The sequence below is a fragment of the Myxine glutinosa genome, chromosome 10 (genome assembly GCF_964187855.1).
Source record: "Myxine glutinosa chromosome 10, kmMyxGlut1.1, whole genome shotgun sequence".
Classification (NCBI taxonomy): domain Eukaryota; kingdom Metazoa; phylum Chordata; class Myxini; order Myxiniformes; family Myxinidae; genus Myxine; species Myxine glutinosa.
The window spans coordinates 27,326,957-27,344,339 of NC_136270.1; the positions used below are offsets into that span (position 1 = coordinate 27,326,957).

General features: G+C 43.6%; 1 protein-coding gene across 1 annotated transcript in view; it reads left to right on the forward strand.

Moving 5' to 3' along the window:
- The window catches only part of LOC137434314 (CREB-regulated transcription coactivator 1), a 180,377-nt gene that overhangs the window by 18,399 nt on the left and 144,595 nt on the right, over positions 1-17,383 (forward strand). The window contains exon 3 of the mRNA XM_068127211.2: positions 11,504-11,635. Within this exon, the coding sequence (XP_067983312.1) occupies positions 11,504-11,635 (132 nt within the window). The remainder of the gene's footprint in view (positions 1-11,503; positions 11,636-17,383) is intronic.

Here is a 17,383-nt window from a genome sequence, read left to right on the forward strand (position 1 = left end):
TTTTTCAAATAATGCACCATTTCTTCCAGAAAATTGTTGAAATTAAAATATATTTTGGTATCCACATATGTATTTCTTTGGTTTGCAGTGGAACAAAACAAAAAAAAGCTGAAAAAATTACTAAATCTTAGCTTATTCCACACAGAAATCCTAAAATGGCCCGGACAATATTATTGGCACCTTTTAGAAGTTGTTAGAAATAATTAGATTTCAAGCAGGTGATTCTCCTTTACTTTGGAATTGAACTCATCTGTGGTGAGTTGCAGGTGCCTGCAATATAAAAAAATCACTCGTTCAACCAGTTTGAATAGAGAAAAGGAGTCATTCTGCTGTTTTGTGTCACTGTGTGTACCGCAATGATATAAAACACATTGACACTGCTAGGACTTCCAGGAAAGAAGTCGGTATTTCAAAAAAGTGGAGCTGGGTGAATTAACGGCGGTAGAAAAGATGAAGGTTTTGGATGGGGGAAGATAAGAGGTGTTGGTGAACAGCTGTTTTAAAGACCTGGAGGGAGGAGTGGGATTGAAGAGAGTGAGGGACTTTTGTTCCAGAGGCGGGAGAAAAGAGGAATGAAAGAGGGAAGGTGAATAGAAAGTCTTGATTTTGGCTGTTTATCCATAAGAGGGTTGCAGGCAGATCTTGTGTGACTTGTAGGAATATTTGGGGGACAGAGCACAAGCAGAGCTGGGGGAGCAAGGCCGGAGAGGAGTCGGTAGAAGACATCAAGACCACCAACCTGCCTGTGGTGAGTGAGTGAAAGGCCCTCGGAGTTAGCTTCATCGCAGGAGATTCCAATGATTTTGAAAACTTTGGATTCAACAGCGAGAAGCCGAGCTAGGTGTGAGGCAGCAGCACCAGCCCAGAGGGGAGAACAGTATTCCATTGAGCTGCGGATGAAAGCCTTATATGTGGTGAGGAGCTCAGGTGTGCCAAGGAAGGACTTCGCACGACGGAGGATGCCCATTCGGCGACTGGTTTGGAGGCCAGCTTGGAAATGTGATTTTCCCAGGTGTTACGTGGTCCTCCCGGTGACTACCTGGTCTCGGTGACCCCCGGACCGTGAGAGGAACTCCGCCAGAAAGATCTATTAGTTATGCATGTTCGTAACGCAATCAATATGAATTCCAATCAATAAGAAACCCCACACCAAGGATCCGGAATAATCAAGGATATATTCCCAGAGCAATCAACAACCATCAACCATCAGCAATCAATCTTACAAAGATGTAAACTCATCTACAGTAACTCTAAGATGGCCATCTTATACATTCCTCACGTGAGCCCCACTCCCGACTCCCTCCATGGTCAATGTCTCTCTCACTGTCTCCGTACTCCTGTAGTTCGATGTCCGCACGTGGGCGGTTGAACGGACCCTTCCTGACGTGCTTCCACCGGGCACGTCCCGTACCGGGAACAACGGCTGCAGCGCACACCTCCTGGCCAAGCAAAGCGGGTAAAGCAAAGCGGGCAAAGCAACACGCGGCTTGCCCAGCGCGCGAGACCCAAGGGGCGACCCGTACGCGGCCTTGTAGACGGTGAGGCGAACTGTGCCGGACGCTTGGTTCCGTGCACGAACCCACAGTGACTTGACGTGTCAAAGGGTAGTTACACGTCCCGGTAACTCCTCTCGCCAGATGGGCTTGAAAACGCCGATTCTCTTACGTTGCTCAATAGCGATACCGCTCGCGTCCGAGCTCGGCGAGGAAGAAGAAGAATCGTCGCTTCTCCAGGACCTCGTGTCTTCTTCCTTCCGTTTCCGGTCTCCTTTTTCCCAGAAGGGCTCCTGACCCTTTAATCACAACAACCTTTAATCGACTACACATTGATAAGCAAAGACCTGAATAGTAATTCACATGAATTCGTAACACAGGCAAGATCATGGCAGATAGTGAGACCCAAAAGCATGAGTGACAGAACTTCTTGGAGAGGATTGTTGAGAAAGAAGATGGGAGCGTTGTCCAGTCGGTCTTTTCGGAGAGACATAGTAAGAGTGTGAGATTTGTCAGGATTGAAAGACATGTTCCACTTGTTTGACGAGTCTGTGATTTAGTCCAGGTCTGCAGAGAGTGAGGAGGCTGCAGACTGCCGATCTGAGGGATGAGGTATGGAGCAGCAGAGAGTGGAGTCATCAGCAAAGAGATAGTTTGAGGGTTTGAGGAATGAGGATTTTCCTAAGAGTGAAAAGAGAGATCATTGATGAAGACCAGAAAAAGCACAGGGCCCAGAACACTGCCTTGGGGAACTCCAGCCTGATCAGGAAAGGGAGATGAGAGAAAACTATTCAGGGCCACACACTGACTATGACCAGGGAGGAAGTCCGCAAGCCATGCGTGAAGATTTCCATGGATACCATAGGAGAGTTTGGTGAGCAGAACGGGGTGCCAGACCATATCGAAGGCACGTGATATGTCAATGGAGACATCTCTGATTTCCTGTTCGTCATTAAGGACTTCCATCCATTGTTGAGATAGCAGAAGCAGCATGACCAGAGTGGAATGACCTGGTCTGAATCCAAATTGATGATCCGAGATGAAGCCATTGGAGAAGAGGAAGGATTTGATGTCAGAAGCGATGATTGATTCCATGACCTTGGTGATGATTTTGAGCAGGTTGATTGGTCTGTAGTTGCAAGGATCTGTTTTTGCACCCTTTTTGTGGAAAGTGGTAAAGTTTGCTGATTTCCAAGCAGATGGCAGATAACCTTGAGCAAAAGAGTGGGTGAAGACAACAGAGAGAGGGTGAGATAGAGCGGCAGAGCAGGATTTTATGACCCGTGGGCTGATGCCGTCTGGTCCAGTTGCAGAATCAAAGTCGAGGTTTGACAAAAACTTCTCCACCTTGTCAGGAGAGAAGGACACAGAGTCCAGGAGCAGCTGGGTTCGACTGGGTAAGGTGGGTACAGAGAGAGATGGGTTCGGGACACAAGATTTTGAGGCAAACACAGAGTTGAGGCATTCGGCTTTTTCACATGCGGTGTCAGCTGTGTAGCCATTTGAGATAAGGGAGGGGATGGAAGGGGAACAAACACGAGAAACAGATTTGACCAGACGCCACCAGGATTTGGAGGAGGGAGACAGGTTTGAGAGTTCAGTCTTTAGAGTCGAGAGATATTGTTTCCGGGCTCTCCTGAGGGTAGACATACACTATTTCCGAGCTTTGTGAAAGGAACTGAGATTACCTTCAGTTGGATTAGCCTTCCATGAGGTGAAGGAAAGTTGCTTCATGGAAACTGCCTCACCACAAGATTCCGTGTACGATGGACGGGAGGAAGGGTATGACAACTGAAGACGAGATGGGATAAATCTGTGCACGAGAGAGAGCAGTTTACTTTGGAAGAATTCCCAGGAAGCGTTGATGTCAGAGGCAGTAGAGATGGAAGACCAGTCCAGATGACTGATGGCTGCTTGAAGACCGTGCCAGTTGGCCTGAGTGAAATGCCAGACTCGTCGACGCTGAGGAGGCTCTCTGAGAATGGCCAGAGAGATGTCCACTTTAACAAGGAAATGATCAGAAGAACCGATTGGAGCAGAAGAAGAGCAGCAGACATTTGCAGGGAAGTTAGTCATAACCAAGTCTCGAAGAGAAGATACTCCATTGACTGAGATCCGGGTCGGGAAATTGACAGATTGTGTCAGTCCCAGTGAGTCGCATAAGTCCTTTGCTGAGGTGCCTTGGCTGGTGTGAGAGGAACCCACACCAGCCAGCTGGCATGATGACAGTTGAAGTGGCCACATACGAGTAAGAGAGAGTTGGGATGAGTGGATAGAATTTGGTCCATGTTGTTAGACAGCGACATGTAAATGCAGTCTTCACTGTTTGGAGGACGGTACAGAACACATATGAACAAAAGGTGGGAGCGGAGAGGAAGCTGTAGCCAGAGGTACTCCTTGGGGTGGGGTGGAGAGACGGCAGTGCAAGGAGAGTGAGGAAGAGAGGTTTTGATAAAAATAGCAAGCCCACCACCAGGCCGAGGCTCAGTTCTATCATACCGGAGGAGGGAATAACCAGGAAGAGATATTATGGAATCAGAGACATTAATTTCCCCTTTCAATTCATTCGTTTGGGTGTTCATTTTTCCCACCATTCCATCAATTTTGTCACTCAATTCTCCCATCTGTTACCCATTTTTATTAATATCCCCTCTTATTTCCCTCTATTGTTCCATTAACATTTGTATCCAGACCTCGTCGAGCATCACACCCGTTTCCTGTGTCCCAGGCTCCCTCATTGGGGAGGGGGGTGGACTAACACTTGGGACGGGGAAAACTTCAACACTATCCTCATCAAACTCTACCCCCGGCCCGCTTCCGTGTCCCTCATAGCCCTCCATCTGCTCCGTCATTTCATTCAAGTCCGCCATACGTGCTGACAAAGCAGTTCCCACGCGCGCTTAATTTTATCTCAGGCAATTTTAATTTTTTTTTAGCTTTCCTTGTGCTCTTCCCGACACCAATCAACTAAACAATTTTGACACCCCGGTCACTACGATCACCTTCTCCTTGATGAGAGAAAGACAACCGTTAAAATTTTTGAGTGCAAATGCTGAGTGCAATTTGCACTCAGCATGTGTCGAACTCGCAACCCTCGGACACCGAGTGTCCGCCTGGTCCGAATAGCACTACCTGACACCAGTTGTCACGTGGTGTCAGAAAGTTTGTATCCCACTTCTCGACACCAGTTGTCGCGTCTACCCTGTGGTGAAGACCTCAGGGCGACAGCTGACCAAACGAGCTTTAACTCCGAGGCGTACACCAAACTATGGCGGTACCTTTTGCATGCACAGGGGTGGTGGAGGGTAGCAAGGTCCTTACCTGCACGGATTTCACTGGGCGTCCTCGAGCCAACGACACATAAACAAGACAGAACTCAAGAGATTAATAATGTAACAAATAAAGGTTTAATAAAAATCAATGCCAGGATAACAAAAGGTACGGTAAACTAAATTCTGAAGTGAGGGACCCTCCACTCAGACTCTTATACAACACAAGGGGATGATGAAATAAAAATAACATGTGGTGTCGTGCGTTGGCTGATACTCTGCCTGGCGTCCTTGACCGGTCTCGGAACCACCGTGCGGGAACCGCACAAGTTGGCACGCAGTCGCGCCCAGAGCAGCCACCGACCCGAGGAGCGACAGGCCAAACTCCCTCCTTCTCCGATTGTCCAACACTCCAAAAGCTCCGATTTTTCTCAGGCGCACCCGGTATGAAGCGCAGCCGTCATGAAGCCAGCACCAAAGAGAGGGAAAATATGCAGCCGCTTCCACCGACGCCCCAGGACAGAGAAAGTGATTGCAACTGCTCGCGATGAAACCTAGCACAGAGAGAGAATGCAAATGCGTCCGACTGCGACCAAAGCCAGGACCAAGAGAGAGAGAAAATGGCGGGACTTTTCCTTTCTACTCCTCGGTCTCGAACGTTCTCCCTGACGTCACACTTGCTCTAATCACTGAGTGCCTCCCGCTCACCCCATCGTTCTTTAACCAATCAGTTTTCGGGGCGTGGCCTCACAGCCACTCTTGGCGCCCATCGAGATGTTTCGGCGAGGTGGTGTAATCGCGTCTGGGTATCGGCGGTGCTTGTGCTATTTGCAATTACGTGCTGATCGCATGGCTGGCCGAGTGTGTTTTATAAGAACAAAGGAAAAAAAATCACAAGGGCAATTTACACACTGGGAATTTTATCCTTATACCATAACTAATTAGCATAGCTCCACCCCTCGCATGGAGACACATAACGCTTACCCGGACATCCGGCCCTGACTTACATGCATGAAGGTGGCTACATGGCATACGGCGCACGCTAATCTATACAATCCTATCTGGACTAAGGTATTTCGTTGCCTACCCCCATTCACATAACAATATGGATGTATATATATATATATATATATATGTATATTTAACATGGACACATGGATACATTGCACAGCATAGTGTATGAAATTTGAAGCTGAAATCCTGGCATCATGAGCTGTGTGCTCAGATGGGTACAACAAATGGGCCAAGCCACATTGGTTTTAGGTGATATAAATTTGAACTTGATAACCATCCCTTCATTTCATTAAATACCAATGCATATCGTGCTCAGTTCAAGGTAGCACAAAATGTGTTAAAGCATGGCTGAAATTAACACAAACCTGTTAAACATTACAATGTAGCATACAATGTGTAAAAACAGAGCTAAAATTAACATAAAACTGTTAACAAGCATTGTAAAAGCATACTGATGTCACCTAATGTCCATGAATGTGATATACGTATGTGCAGCTTTCCATGAGTCATAAACAATGAAAAGAGTGGCTATTTAACATTGGTGATTTGTTAAATCTTTAATGGCATAAAAATAATGTTTAACCATTGATCCTGCCTGTGAATACTTTCACAAAGCCTACTTCCTCTCATGCACCAGTTGATCCCATCCCATCTGCGGTTATGCTATTCATTCTCTCATTCCTGGTACACTGAATCCTGTGGAGAGGCGGTTACGGTCAAGGGGCTTGCTTTTTGAACAAGGAAAGAAAGCCGAGTGAGGGTAATGCTAGGTCAACCCCTCAGACTCACAATTGTGTGTCCATGTTGAGGTAAGGCAGGAAACATTGTCTTGCAAATCTCAAGGCCGAACTCTCCAACTAATCTTCTTTGTCAATGTCATGGTGGAACCTTGAAACCTGTCTCTGGTGTTGTCTTCCCCTCCACCTACTCTCTCACCTCAAATGGCATATCTGTAAACTCAGCCTGAGATAAGGCAGAATGTGTTAACAGTGTTTTATCCAACCCTCGTTTTTTTTCAAAACAGCCTCATCTCTGACCCTCAATCCTAGATCTCAAAAAAACAGGTCAGGGCAGATGACGGACTTAGTCTGAAACGGGGTATTATGGATTGGGTCTCGTCCGTCCTTCTGTTTGCAACCATATCTCGGTGATGTATGGACCGATTTTGTTCATACTTGGCACAAAGGCAATACATGATGCGATACATATGCACATCATTTTCGTTCGCGAGGCGATAAAAATATGGCCGACTAGTGGCCATTTTAGTTGTAAACAAGACCGAAAGTCTAACAGCGGCGTAGTCGGGCTTGTTTGATACTTTAGTTGAAGAGGATAGTATGACGTGGGTGGAGATACCAGTTAGCAAATAATGTAAGTATTAAATTTGTTTGAAGTACTCTAAGTCTCTGAGCTGTTTGTCACCATGGAAGTGAAGAGATTGCATTGAGACACTGGTTTATTCTATATGTTTCGAATTAACAATGAACTAACCATACACCGCTTCAAATTCAGTAACTTCGCATCACGACAAAGGGAGTGCAGTGTTACGATTATATTTACTATATTATTATTAACATTATTATTATTATTATTATTATTATTATTATTATTATTACGAAGACGATGTCACTGTATTAAGAAACCTGGGCTAGTTTGTCCGAAGCGGCCTGAAGGTGAGGCATGCAGCCAAATGCCTATACATACTGTGTCATTGGAAGATCCGTAACGCTATGTTTTCGATAATTGATAGTCATTTTAACAATCGGTTTGTTTGTGTTTCACACTGAATGAAAAACGTTGAACACTGAATGTTTCATACCCTAAGCTCTCAAAATTATTGCAATCTCCAGTGATGATCCAGATGCATATATGAGGTCTACTGCTCTCACATCACAGGCAAGTCAGTGGTTTCTTTGTTTTATTAGTCCCCTACCGGTATACACCGGAGGGGACTACAGGTTTGCACGCCGTCCCTCCATCTGTCCATCTGTCAGTCCGTCAGTCCGTCAGTCTGTCCGTCAGTCCGTCAGTCTGTCACGCAAAGAACAGTTTTCTGGACTTTTTTTTCTAAACTCTTAATGCTAATAATTTCAAACTTGGTACATGGTTTCCTCATGATAAGTTACAGATCAAGTTCGAACTTCCGACGTTTCGATCATTTTTGACAAAGTTATGGCACTTTGAACTTTGGTAATTTCCCCAACAGTTTTCCAGACTATAATTTGGAGTGCGGTAAGTCAAAGCTGTTAATATTCCTTGTTTTAACTCCAATTTACATTCTGTTTCCACTTTTAGTGAGAAGTATGGGTCTGTGCAACCATTCATAAACTTCATTTGGTGCAAATTGGATAATTTTTAGCCGAGTTACCTCAGACCGTGAGTTGGTAATTATATAATTCACACACAGTGCAATACGTGCAGGCTGCTCAACGGAGCGACCTTGCGGGCTTATTAGTCCCCTACCGGTGTACACAGGAGGGGACTATAGGTTTGCACTCCGTCCCTCCGTCTGTCAGTCTGTCAGTCCGTCACGCAAATAACAGTTTTCCGGACTTTTTTTCTAAACTCTTAATGCTAATGATTTCAAACTTGGTACATGGTTTCCTCATGATAAGTTACAGATCAAGTTCGAACTTCACGACGTTTCGATCATTTTTGACAAAGCTATGGCACTTTGAACTTTGGTAATTTCCCCAACAGTTTTCCGGACGACAGACTGCCGGTAGGGGACATGTATTGCAGTGCAATACTCAGAATGCTTGTTGTTTTTTATTTCACTGCTTTTCCTCTGGTTTAGTTGCCTCTGGTTTAGTTGCCTCTGCTTTTTCTCAACACTCTGATCCTCCCAAACAACTCTTAGATGCATGCACTCAATCACCTCCTCGTGCTTAAATTTTCAAAATCCAGGCTGACTACACACGTTTTTTGCTTTTCCCACATGTGGAACCGGACTTTTAGAAACTGTGCCATCCCACTCTTCCCTCCAGGACTTCAAGCTGGTGGTGCATTGCCTTCCCATGTCATCTCTTATCCTTGCTCACAATATCTTCTACTCTGATTAACCCTTCCTCATCCAACACGTCCTTGCTTGCAGGTTGCAGTTTTCCTACACTTCTCTCTCTCTTTTTCTTTTCCTGGCCGTTCATTCCCTCGCTTAGCGTGTCCAAGGGTTGCTCCGCTCCTCCGCTACCTTACTTTTCCATGAGCCTCGATCTTGGAGAGAGAGAAAAAGTTTTGGTCCTTGTATTAGGTAATGGATCTGGGAGGAGGAGGGTGACATTTGAAAGTGTGTGCGTGGTTAGATTATGCACAATATAATAATCCAGAACTTGTACTTTTATCACGCAAATGCTGGTGCTGGTCCTTGTTTCATCTCCATACAAGTTTATTTTAGCCGTCAACACTGAGAAAGCCTGTTTTTTTTTTTTGGAAATAGCAACTGGTTTTCCAAATATACCATGTATAGGGTTTTGCTTCGACAAATTTGTTTTCACTTTTTCACAAGGTGCTCGGCCCTCATGGGACTGCTTTTGATAGGCTGTATTGACAAGCATTTTTCTACCTTTTCCTGTGCATTATTTTGAGACTGTTCCAGCTTATTTTGAGAAGCATAGTTCCAATGTTTTATAGCAGTAAGCTACTAAGCATGATATTGTCATCCTGTGACTGTAAGTACTAATCTAGAATATATGCTATGGCAGCTTTGAAAGGAAATCCGTGACGAGCCAGTCATCAATTTTGTTTTAAAGAAATCATTGTATGTCATAAGCTTTTAGGTACGCATGGCTTTTTAACTTCCTGTTTTGGAATTTCTGTTCATGCACAGCTCGGAATGTCGTACTTGTTGAACATTTCCCATAAAGACGAGCTATTTCTGTACTAACCAATCTCTCGACGTCTCAAGTTAAGCACAGCTCGTTTTTGAGTATGTCGAATTCTTTATTCTTGATGATCAAATTGCAATGTCAAGTGAGCCAACAACCAATTAAAATGGCTTTCATTCCCAGCTGGAATCTGGAGTGTGCAAATATATAGCGCCATGATGTAGAGTAACCTGAAACGGCTATACACCCTGATTTTGTAGATATAACACAATTGCATATAACATTATTCCTTAGATCATGCACTTCTAGCCATCTTCATGACAGTCATGTACATGGACATGGTCTCGACTGTCTGTCCGGCGATGTGCAAACACTTCTCACCTCTGATGTACAGCAACTTGTGTCCGTGGAAGCGCTCATGCGGGACACCGAACCTCTGCCGGATGCAGCAGCCCATAAGCACATTTCGATTTGACACCAACATGTTGCATTTGCAGTAACCACATGCTGCTGCACCCCTACCACACAACTGCCTCCTTCGTCCCGCACCCCTTGTCAGCTCACCTTAAATAATGCGATTTAGGCATTGTAATCTTGGCCCTTTAAATTCAGCAATACACCCAAACCCAGAAGATGGAGCCTCAAATCCAAACACAACAAGCTGTAATAAAGCTCTCATTATACTATGTTTGCGGTGCTCAGCTGTGCTATTTGATGGCGAACTCCCTACTGGCGGTGTAGGAAGAGCAGTTGGTTTGTGCAAGAGATTTCACCTAAAAAAGTACATTGGGGGGGGGGGGGGGGCGTGTCCCCCCGCCCTCTTAATTGTTTGTTTTTTTACCACTATAGACTTGAACTCCTTTGTTCAAATTTTCTCATTAATTCCTTTCCCTCTTTGTGTGTGTTTTTGTTTGCTCGTGTTGTCGACTTGTACAATGTATTAATTCACCTAATATGTTGAGATGTCTTTTCAACAAGTGGATATAAGCTGCTGAGGCATCTATCGAATCGTCTCTTAGGTTTTCCTGAGATGTAAACTGGAGCTTTGGGTGCGAAAGGAGTTCCACCGATTAGATGTGTCGGCGAAACCTGCAAGAGTGTCTTTGAAATCCTGGAGTGTTTTGTGTTGAACAGGATGAGAATATGTCCATAGGAAAACAAACATCCCACGTTCTTGTGAGGTTGGCCGGGGGAGAGGTAGGGGGGGGCGGAGGAGAGAGGAGGGGGCGGGAGAGGAAAAAGGAAAGGGGGGGGCAGAGAGAGGAGGGAGGGGGGGGGGAGGAGAAAGGAGGGTGGGGGGAAGAGGGGTGGAGGGAGTTTTTGGCCCAAACACCAACTAATGCCAGCAGGTGGAACGACCAGGTTAACGTCCATCTTAGGGACCGCACACCCATTGATGAATCACACTGCCTCTGAAACACCAGGATGGCAGTTTATAGCTGGGTCGGGATTCAAACCCTGGCGTAGAGAGCTTAGAGGCGAGTGTGTGTGTGTGTGTTTCAGCCATTTTCTCAATAATTAATCGAGTTGATGAATCTCTGGGATGCAGCATTATTTCTAAGATGATTTAAAAAAAGAACCTACCCACAGCTACCCTCTTTACATTTTGTTTATGCTAAATCTCTTTGGAGAATTTATACTAATTATCACTTGATGACATTTATCATGTTGCCGTAACTTAGACTTGACATGTGTTCTGTTTTTTGTTTTGAAACTATTATGACTGGTGTAATGTTACTTTTTGGGAGTACTGACAAGATGTGGTTGCCTTGTTGTTCGTATTCTACTTGTCCGAGTCTTCCTCTGCACGCCATTTTCAGTGTGCTGGCCCTCCGTAGGCCTTTGTATCTGATTAAGCGAAAAATCAAATTATACTTGTGACGTGGTACTCCCCTTTTCATAGGCTGCGTTCTATTCAAATCTGGATGGTGGACGCAGCACGCGGCATCATGGTTTGGTGGAGAGAGCATCCAGCCGCAGCCGCCTGCTCTTCCCACACCGCCGGCAGGGAACCTTGGACAAGCATGCCCGACAGATATCCTTTCATTACCATCACCTCATTATTTCTACTACCTGATATCAGTACCTCTTTCACTTATGCTTGAGCATACACTTTTAAAGCAGTCATAAAGACCAAATGTAGGAAGACTACGATTCATATTTGGATGCCATTTTCAGTTTTTTTGAGTTAAACATTCATTGCGTTGGTAGATTGTTTTTAATCATGATTGCAAATCTTGTTTGTTGGGTGCATAAGATATTTCAGTTCTTAGAAAGCTCATCGCTGAGCTTGAAAATACATATATATATATACTTATAGATATATACTTTATATATATATATATATATATATATATATATATAAATATATATATATATATATATATATATATATATATATGTGTGTGTATATATATATATATATATATATATATATATATATATATATATATATATATATATATATATGTATATAGATATATATGTGTGTATATATATATATATATATATGTATGTATATATATTATATATATACATATATATATATATATATATATACTGTATATATATATATATATACAGTATATATATATACAGACTTGGCATTTAATATGGAATATTTTTTTTGTGGGGGTGAACTTACTTTTCAAGATGTCTTAGAACCAAAAGTTCATTGGAATTATGTTGAAATTATTCTAGATTTTGTTAATGTGACCTTTAAAACAAACAAAAACCACATTTGACATTTCGAAACAAATAAATTGATCCTTGAAAGTGATGTAAACTGATATCGAACTCAATTCATGGACAGTACTGTGTTAAACGTCTGTACGTTTTCCAGAAGTATCTCTTTATTTTGCACATTAGCCAAAATTTTTTTTAACAAAAACCAAAGTTAAATTACGACTGGTATTAAGGACAGTAAAATTACAGTTCAGTACTTCGTGTAACCCCCACGAGCATTCAGGAGAGCACGTACACGTTGAGGCATGCTGTTCACGAGATTTGCCAAGGTTTGGACAGGAATCGCTTGCCATGCAGTGACAATAGCCTGCTGCAATTCACGCACAGAGGTCGGCTGCTGGTCCAAGTGGTCGATTTGACGCGTTAATTCTGCCCACAAGTTCTCTATCGGATTCATATCCGGGGACATGGCAGGCCATTCCATATGCTCTACACCACGGTCAGCAAGAAAGTGTTGGATCATGCGAGCACGATGAGGCCGTGCATTGTCATCATGGAAGACAAAGTTTCCTCGAAAGGCTGCACGAGCAAATGGAAGCAATGTTTCTTCCAGAATGGCCCTGTGCTTGAACTGGTTCAGGTTTCCATTCAGAACAACCAGGTCAGTTTTGCCCCCTGCATGAAAAGCAGCCCAAACGGTCACCCCACCACCTCCAGCTTGGACTCTTGGCACTATACAATCTTTGTTGTAGGCTTCATGCACTTGTCTGCGCAGTCGGACGTGGCCATCTTGACGATAGACCAGAAATCTAGACTCGTCACTGAAGATCATGTGATTCCAGTGTCCTGGCTGCCATTGACGGTGCTCTCTGGCCCACTGCAATCGGCGCTGGCGGTGTTGTCTGGTCAGGCGTGGCTTTCTCAGGGGACGCCTGGCACGATAGCCTGCTTGAACCAGTCGTTGGTTGACTAGCCTTCTGGATACAGGCTCATTTGTCAGTTGCTACCACTCAGCCCTAAGCCGATTAGCTGACTTGGTACGGCCATTGTGGACTAACCGGTGCAGCTGGCGATCATCCCTCCTTGTGGTTCTGCGGGGACGTCCTGGCCTCGGTATTGGAGTAGGGACACCCCTCTGAGCATTTCGTTTCAGGATCTTTGACACCTGACCTTGAGTGATGCCATCCTGCCGAGCAATAGCATGCTGTTTCATGCCGTAATTTCGTAAAGCCACCACTCCATGACAAACAGCATTGTCGAGTTGACGGACCATCTCCAGAGGAAGCGGCAATAACTTTTGGAGACGTGCAGCAGTTGTTTTCCACTAATACAGAACGCAACAACCCTTGTATACCCGACTGTGAAGCCAATCATCAAATGCACCTGTCCGTACATTTTGCCACGCCACCTGTGATATAATCCTGTTGTTGACTTCTTGCTGCGACAGACAATCAGTGACATGGTTCTTTTAACAAATAAATCACCAAAGTGTAAAAGAAACTCACTAGATTGATATACTGAGTTAAGAAAGTAAACGCAAGTCAAGGGAAAAAAAAAATTCCATATTAAATGCCAAGTATGTATATATATATATATATATATATATATATATATATATATATATATATATATATATATATATATATATATATATATATATTCCTGGTTCTTTACTGGTCTATAACTATCGTGATTTGGTGGTTTAGCTTGTCCTTGAGGCTTCCATGGTGACCCTCCTGGGTAAAGGAATAAATTGATTCATACACTGACCAATTTTGCAATTATACAGTCACGTGAAAAAGTAAGTACACCCCATGTAAAGTTTTGACTTTTTCAACATATTTCAACATACAGCTATTTGATCTTCATTTCAACAATATTGATAGATAAAGGTGATACAATATAACAAATATCATGAAACATTTACATTTTGTAGTCCATTGTATAATTTAAATAAACATAAATGCAAATTTCGCATATGGAAAAAGTAAGTACACCCTTGGCTCTAATAGGTGGTATTGCCCCCTTTGGCAGAAACAACCTCAAGTCGGCGTTTCTTATAATTATAACTGTCTACCAGTCTCTGACATCGACTGGGAGAAATTTTTGCCCACTCCTCCATGCAGAATTCTTTCAGCTGTGCGATGTTTGAGGGGTTTCTTGCATGCACAGCTCGTTTCAAATCCCCCACAACATCTCGATGGGATTTAGATCCAGGCTTTGACTTGGCCATTCCAGAACCCTCCATTTCTTTCTTTTCAGCTATTCCTTGGTGGATTTACTGGTATGTTTAGGGTCATTGTCATGTTGCAAGGTCCACCTTCGGTTGAGCTTCAACTTTCCGACAGATGGCCTCACATTATCCTTAAGCACCCTCTGGTACAATGAAGAATTCATAGTGGAATCTATGATGGTGAGCTGCCCAGGCCATGATGCAGCAAAGCTGCCCCAAACCATCATATTTCCACCACCAAGCTTTACAGTTGGTATCAGGTTATTGTGGTCAAATGCTGTCTTTGGTTTTCGCCAAACATGTCTTCTGGTACTGTGGCCAAATAGCTCTACCTTTGACTCATCTGTCCAGAGCACATTGTTCCAGAAGTGCTGGTCTTTGCCTATGTGTTCATTGGAAAACTTTAGTCTTGCCCTGATGTTCTTTCTGGACAGCAAAGGTTTCCTCCTGGCACACCTCCCATGTAGATCAAATTTGTGCAGCCTCTTTCTAATGGTAGAGTCGTGCACCTTGACATCAACAGTGGCAAGAGCTACCTGTAGGTCCCGTGATGACATTCTGGGGTTCTTAGAGACTTCTTTCAGCATCTTGCGGTCTGCTCTTGGGCTGAACTTGCTGGGGCGGCCTGGCCTTAACAAGTTGGCAGTTGTTTGGAATCTTCTCCACTTGTAGATGATCTTCCGGACAGTCGAAAGATTGATTTCAAATTGTTTGGAGATCTTTTTAAACCCCTTCCCAGACTCGTAGGCATCCATAACCTTCTTTCTGAAGGCCCCACAGAGCTCTTTTGATCTAGGCATGGTGACGCTGCACACTTCAACAACAAACAGCAAACCAAACTAAATGTCTGAGGTTTAAATAAGACAGGTTCCTCCACGATCCTCTCTGACGATGTTCTAATCATTTGCACCTGAGCTGGTGCACCTGATTCTAAGTTTAGGTGTTTGAAGTAGTGATAAATGTAGGGGTGTACTTACTTTTTCCACATGCGAAATTTGCATTTATGTTTATTTAAATTATACAATGGACTACAAAATGTAAATGTTTCATGATATTTGTTATATTATATCACCTTTATCTATCAATATTGTTGAAATGAAGATCAAATAGCTGTATGTTGAAATATGTTGAAAAAGTCAAAACTTTACATGGGGTGTACTTACTTTTTCACGTGACTGTATGCATTGAATAAGTCCGATGCTTTTAGCTCTGTCTTTAATAAGATTTTAGTTATTTATTTGTTTTAATCCACTATAAAGTGCATTCTGTCATGTTTTCTTGGAATATTGACTTGATCTTCTTCATTGGATTTTGGGAGTTTTTAGGATTACTTTTGGATTCACAAGATTCACAAGTGTTGCCGAAGAAGTTTGGTCCCTGGTGTACTTTAACATTTCACTGATGAAAGTGCAGACTGATTATTAGTGCTTTTATATATTTTATCAGAAAGTGAGTTAATCAATTCCATAAAATCACATTTCTAATTCCAAAGAATTTGTTGCATCAAAATTGGTGTTTCATTTTGTCAATGCCAGTATTATGAGTCCACATTATATTCTGTTCATTTTTCAAATTGATGTAAATCATGAAATCCTTCCTTTTCTCCAACAACGTCATCTCAAATCACCAATTTGGATTTAGACCAGGTCACTCTACCTTGGACATGCTGCTTCTACTCACCCAACAATAGATGGAGGCCTCAATGCCTGACAAGAGATCAGGGCCTTCTCTCTGGACATATCCCGTCTCTTTGATACATCCTGGCATACCGCTTTGCTCTCCAAACTGTCTGCCCATGGAATCCCAGGCTAACTCCACACATGACTTCCTAACTTTCTCTACTCTCGTAGCCAACGTGTGGCTCACAATGGAATCCTTTCATGTCCTCTCCATGTCAAGACTGGAGTGCCCCAAGGCAGTGTTCTGGGCACAGTCCTTTTCCTGATCTTCATTAATGATCTCTCTGACTGGAAAATCCCCTTTCTCTATTTGCTGATGATTCCACCCTCTGCCGTGACTTCCCCCATCCTTCTGATATGAAGGCTGCAGCCTTTTCCCTCTCTTCAGACCTTGACAAAATTACAAGATGGTCAAACACTTGGAATACCAGTATGTCTTTTAATCCTTTTAAATCTCACACTTTCACTATCTCTCTCTCAATGGACTGTCTGGCAAACCCTCCTTTCTATGTTCTTAACAATCTTCTTGAGGATGTTCAGTCATTCCAACTTCTGGGTCTCACTATCAGCCATGATCTCTCTTGGGCAAACCTCATTTCAAGGTTGGCCTCCAAAGCCAGCCACCGATTGGGCATCTTCCGTAGTAGAAAGTCCTTCCTTGGTACATCTGACCATCTATCCACTTAGAAGGCCTCCGTCCGCAGCTTGATGGAGTACTACTCTCCCCTCTGGCTGCCTCACATCTTGCTCCTCCTGATGCCATGGAAACCAAGGCCTTCAGGCTGAAGCTGAGTCTCTTGGCCTATCAGTTTCCCATCGTAAAGCCTGGTGTTGACTTAACGGTTGAGGTGGTTGGCTTAAGATCTTAGGGTCTTGAGTTTATGCCCCTGTCGTTCCGTTAAATAACACCAGGTGGGTTGATTCAGCCTGTCATTCTTCCGATCTCAGCAAAATGAGTACCCGCTTACTGGTACCAGGGTCTCTATCCATATTGTACACCCAATGCGTCCTTTCCTATCCCCAATTCCTACCCACACCCATTGTGTCCACGCCTCCTTCTATCTTGTCCTTCACCTCTGCTGTTGGTGTTTCCCTCCCCTCTCTCCTGTTCCTTTTGTCCTGTTACATCCTGAGCTGTTCAGTGTACTAGCTCTTCCACGAGTCTTAATTTTCGATACAAATTTTT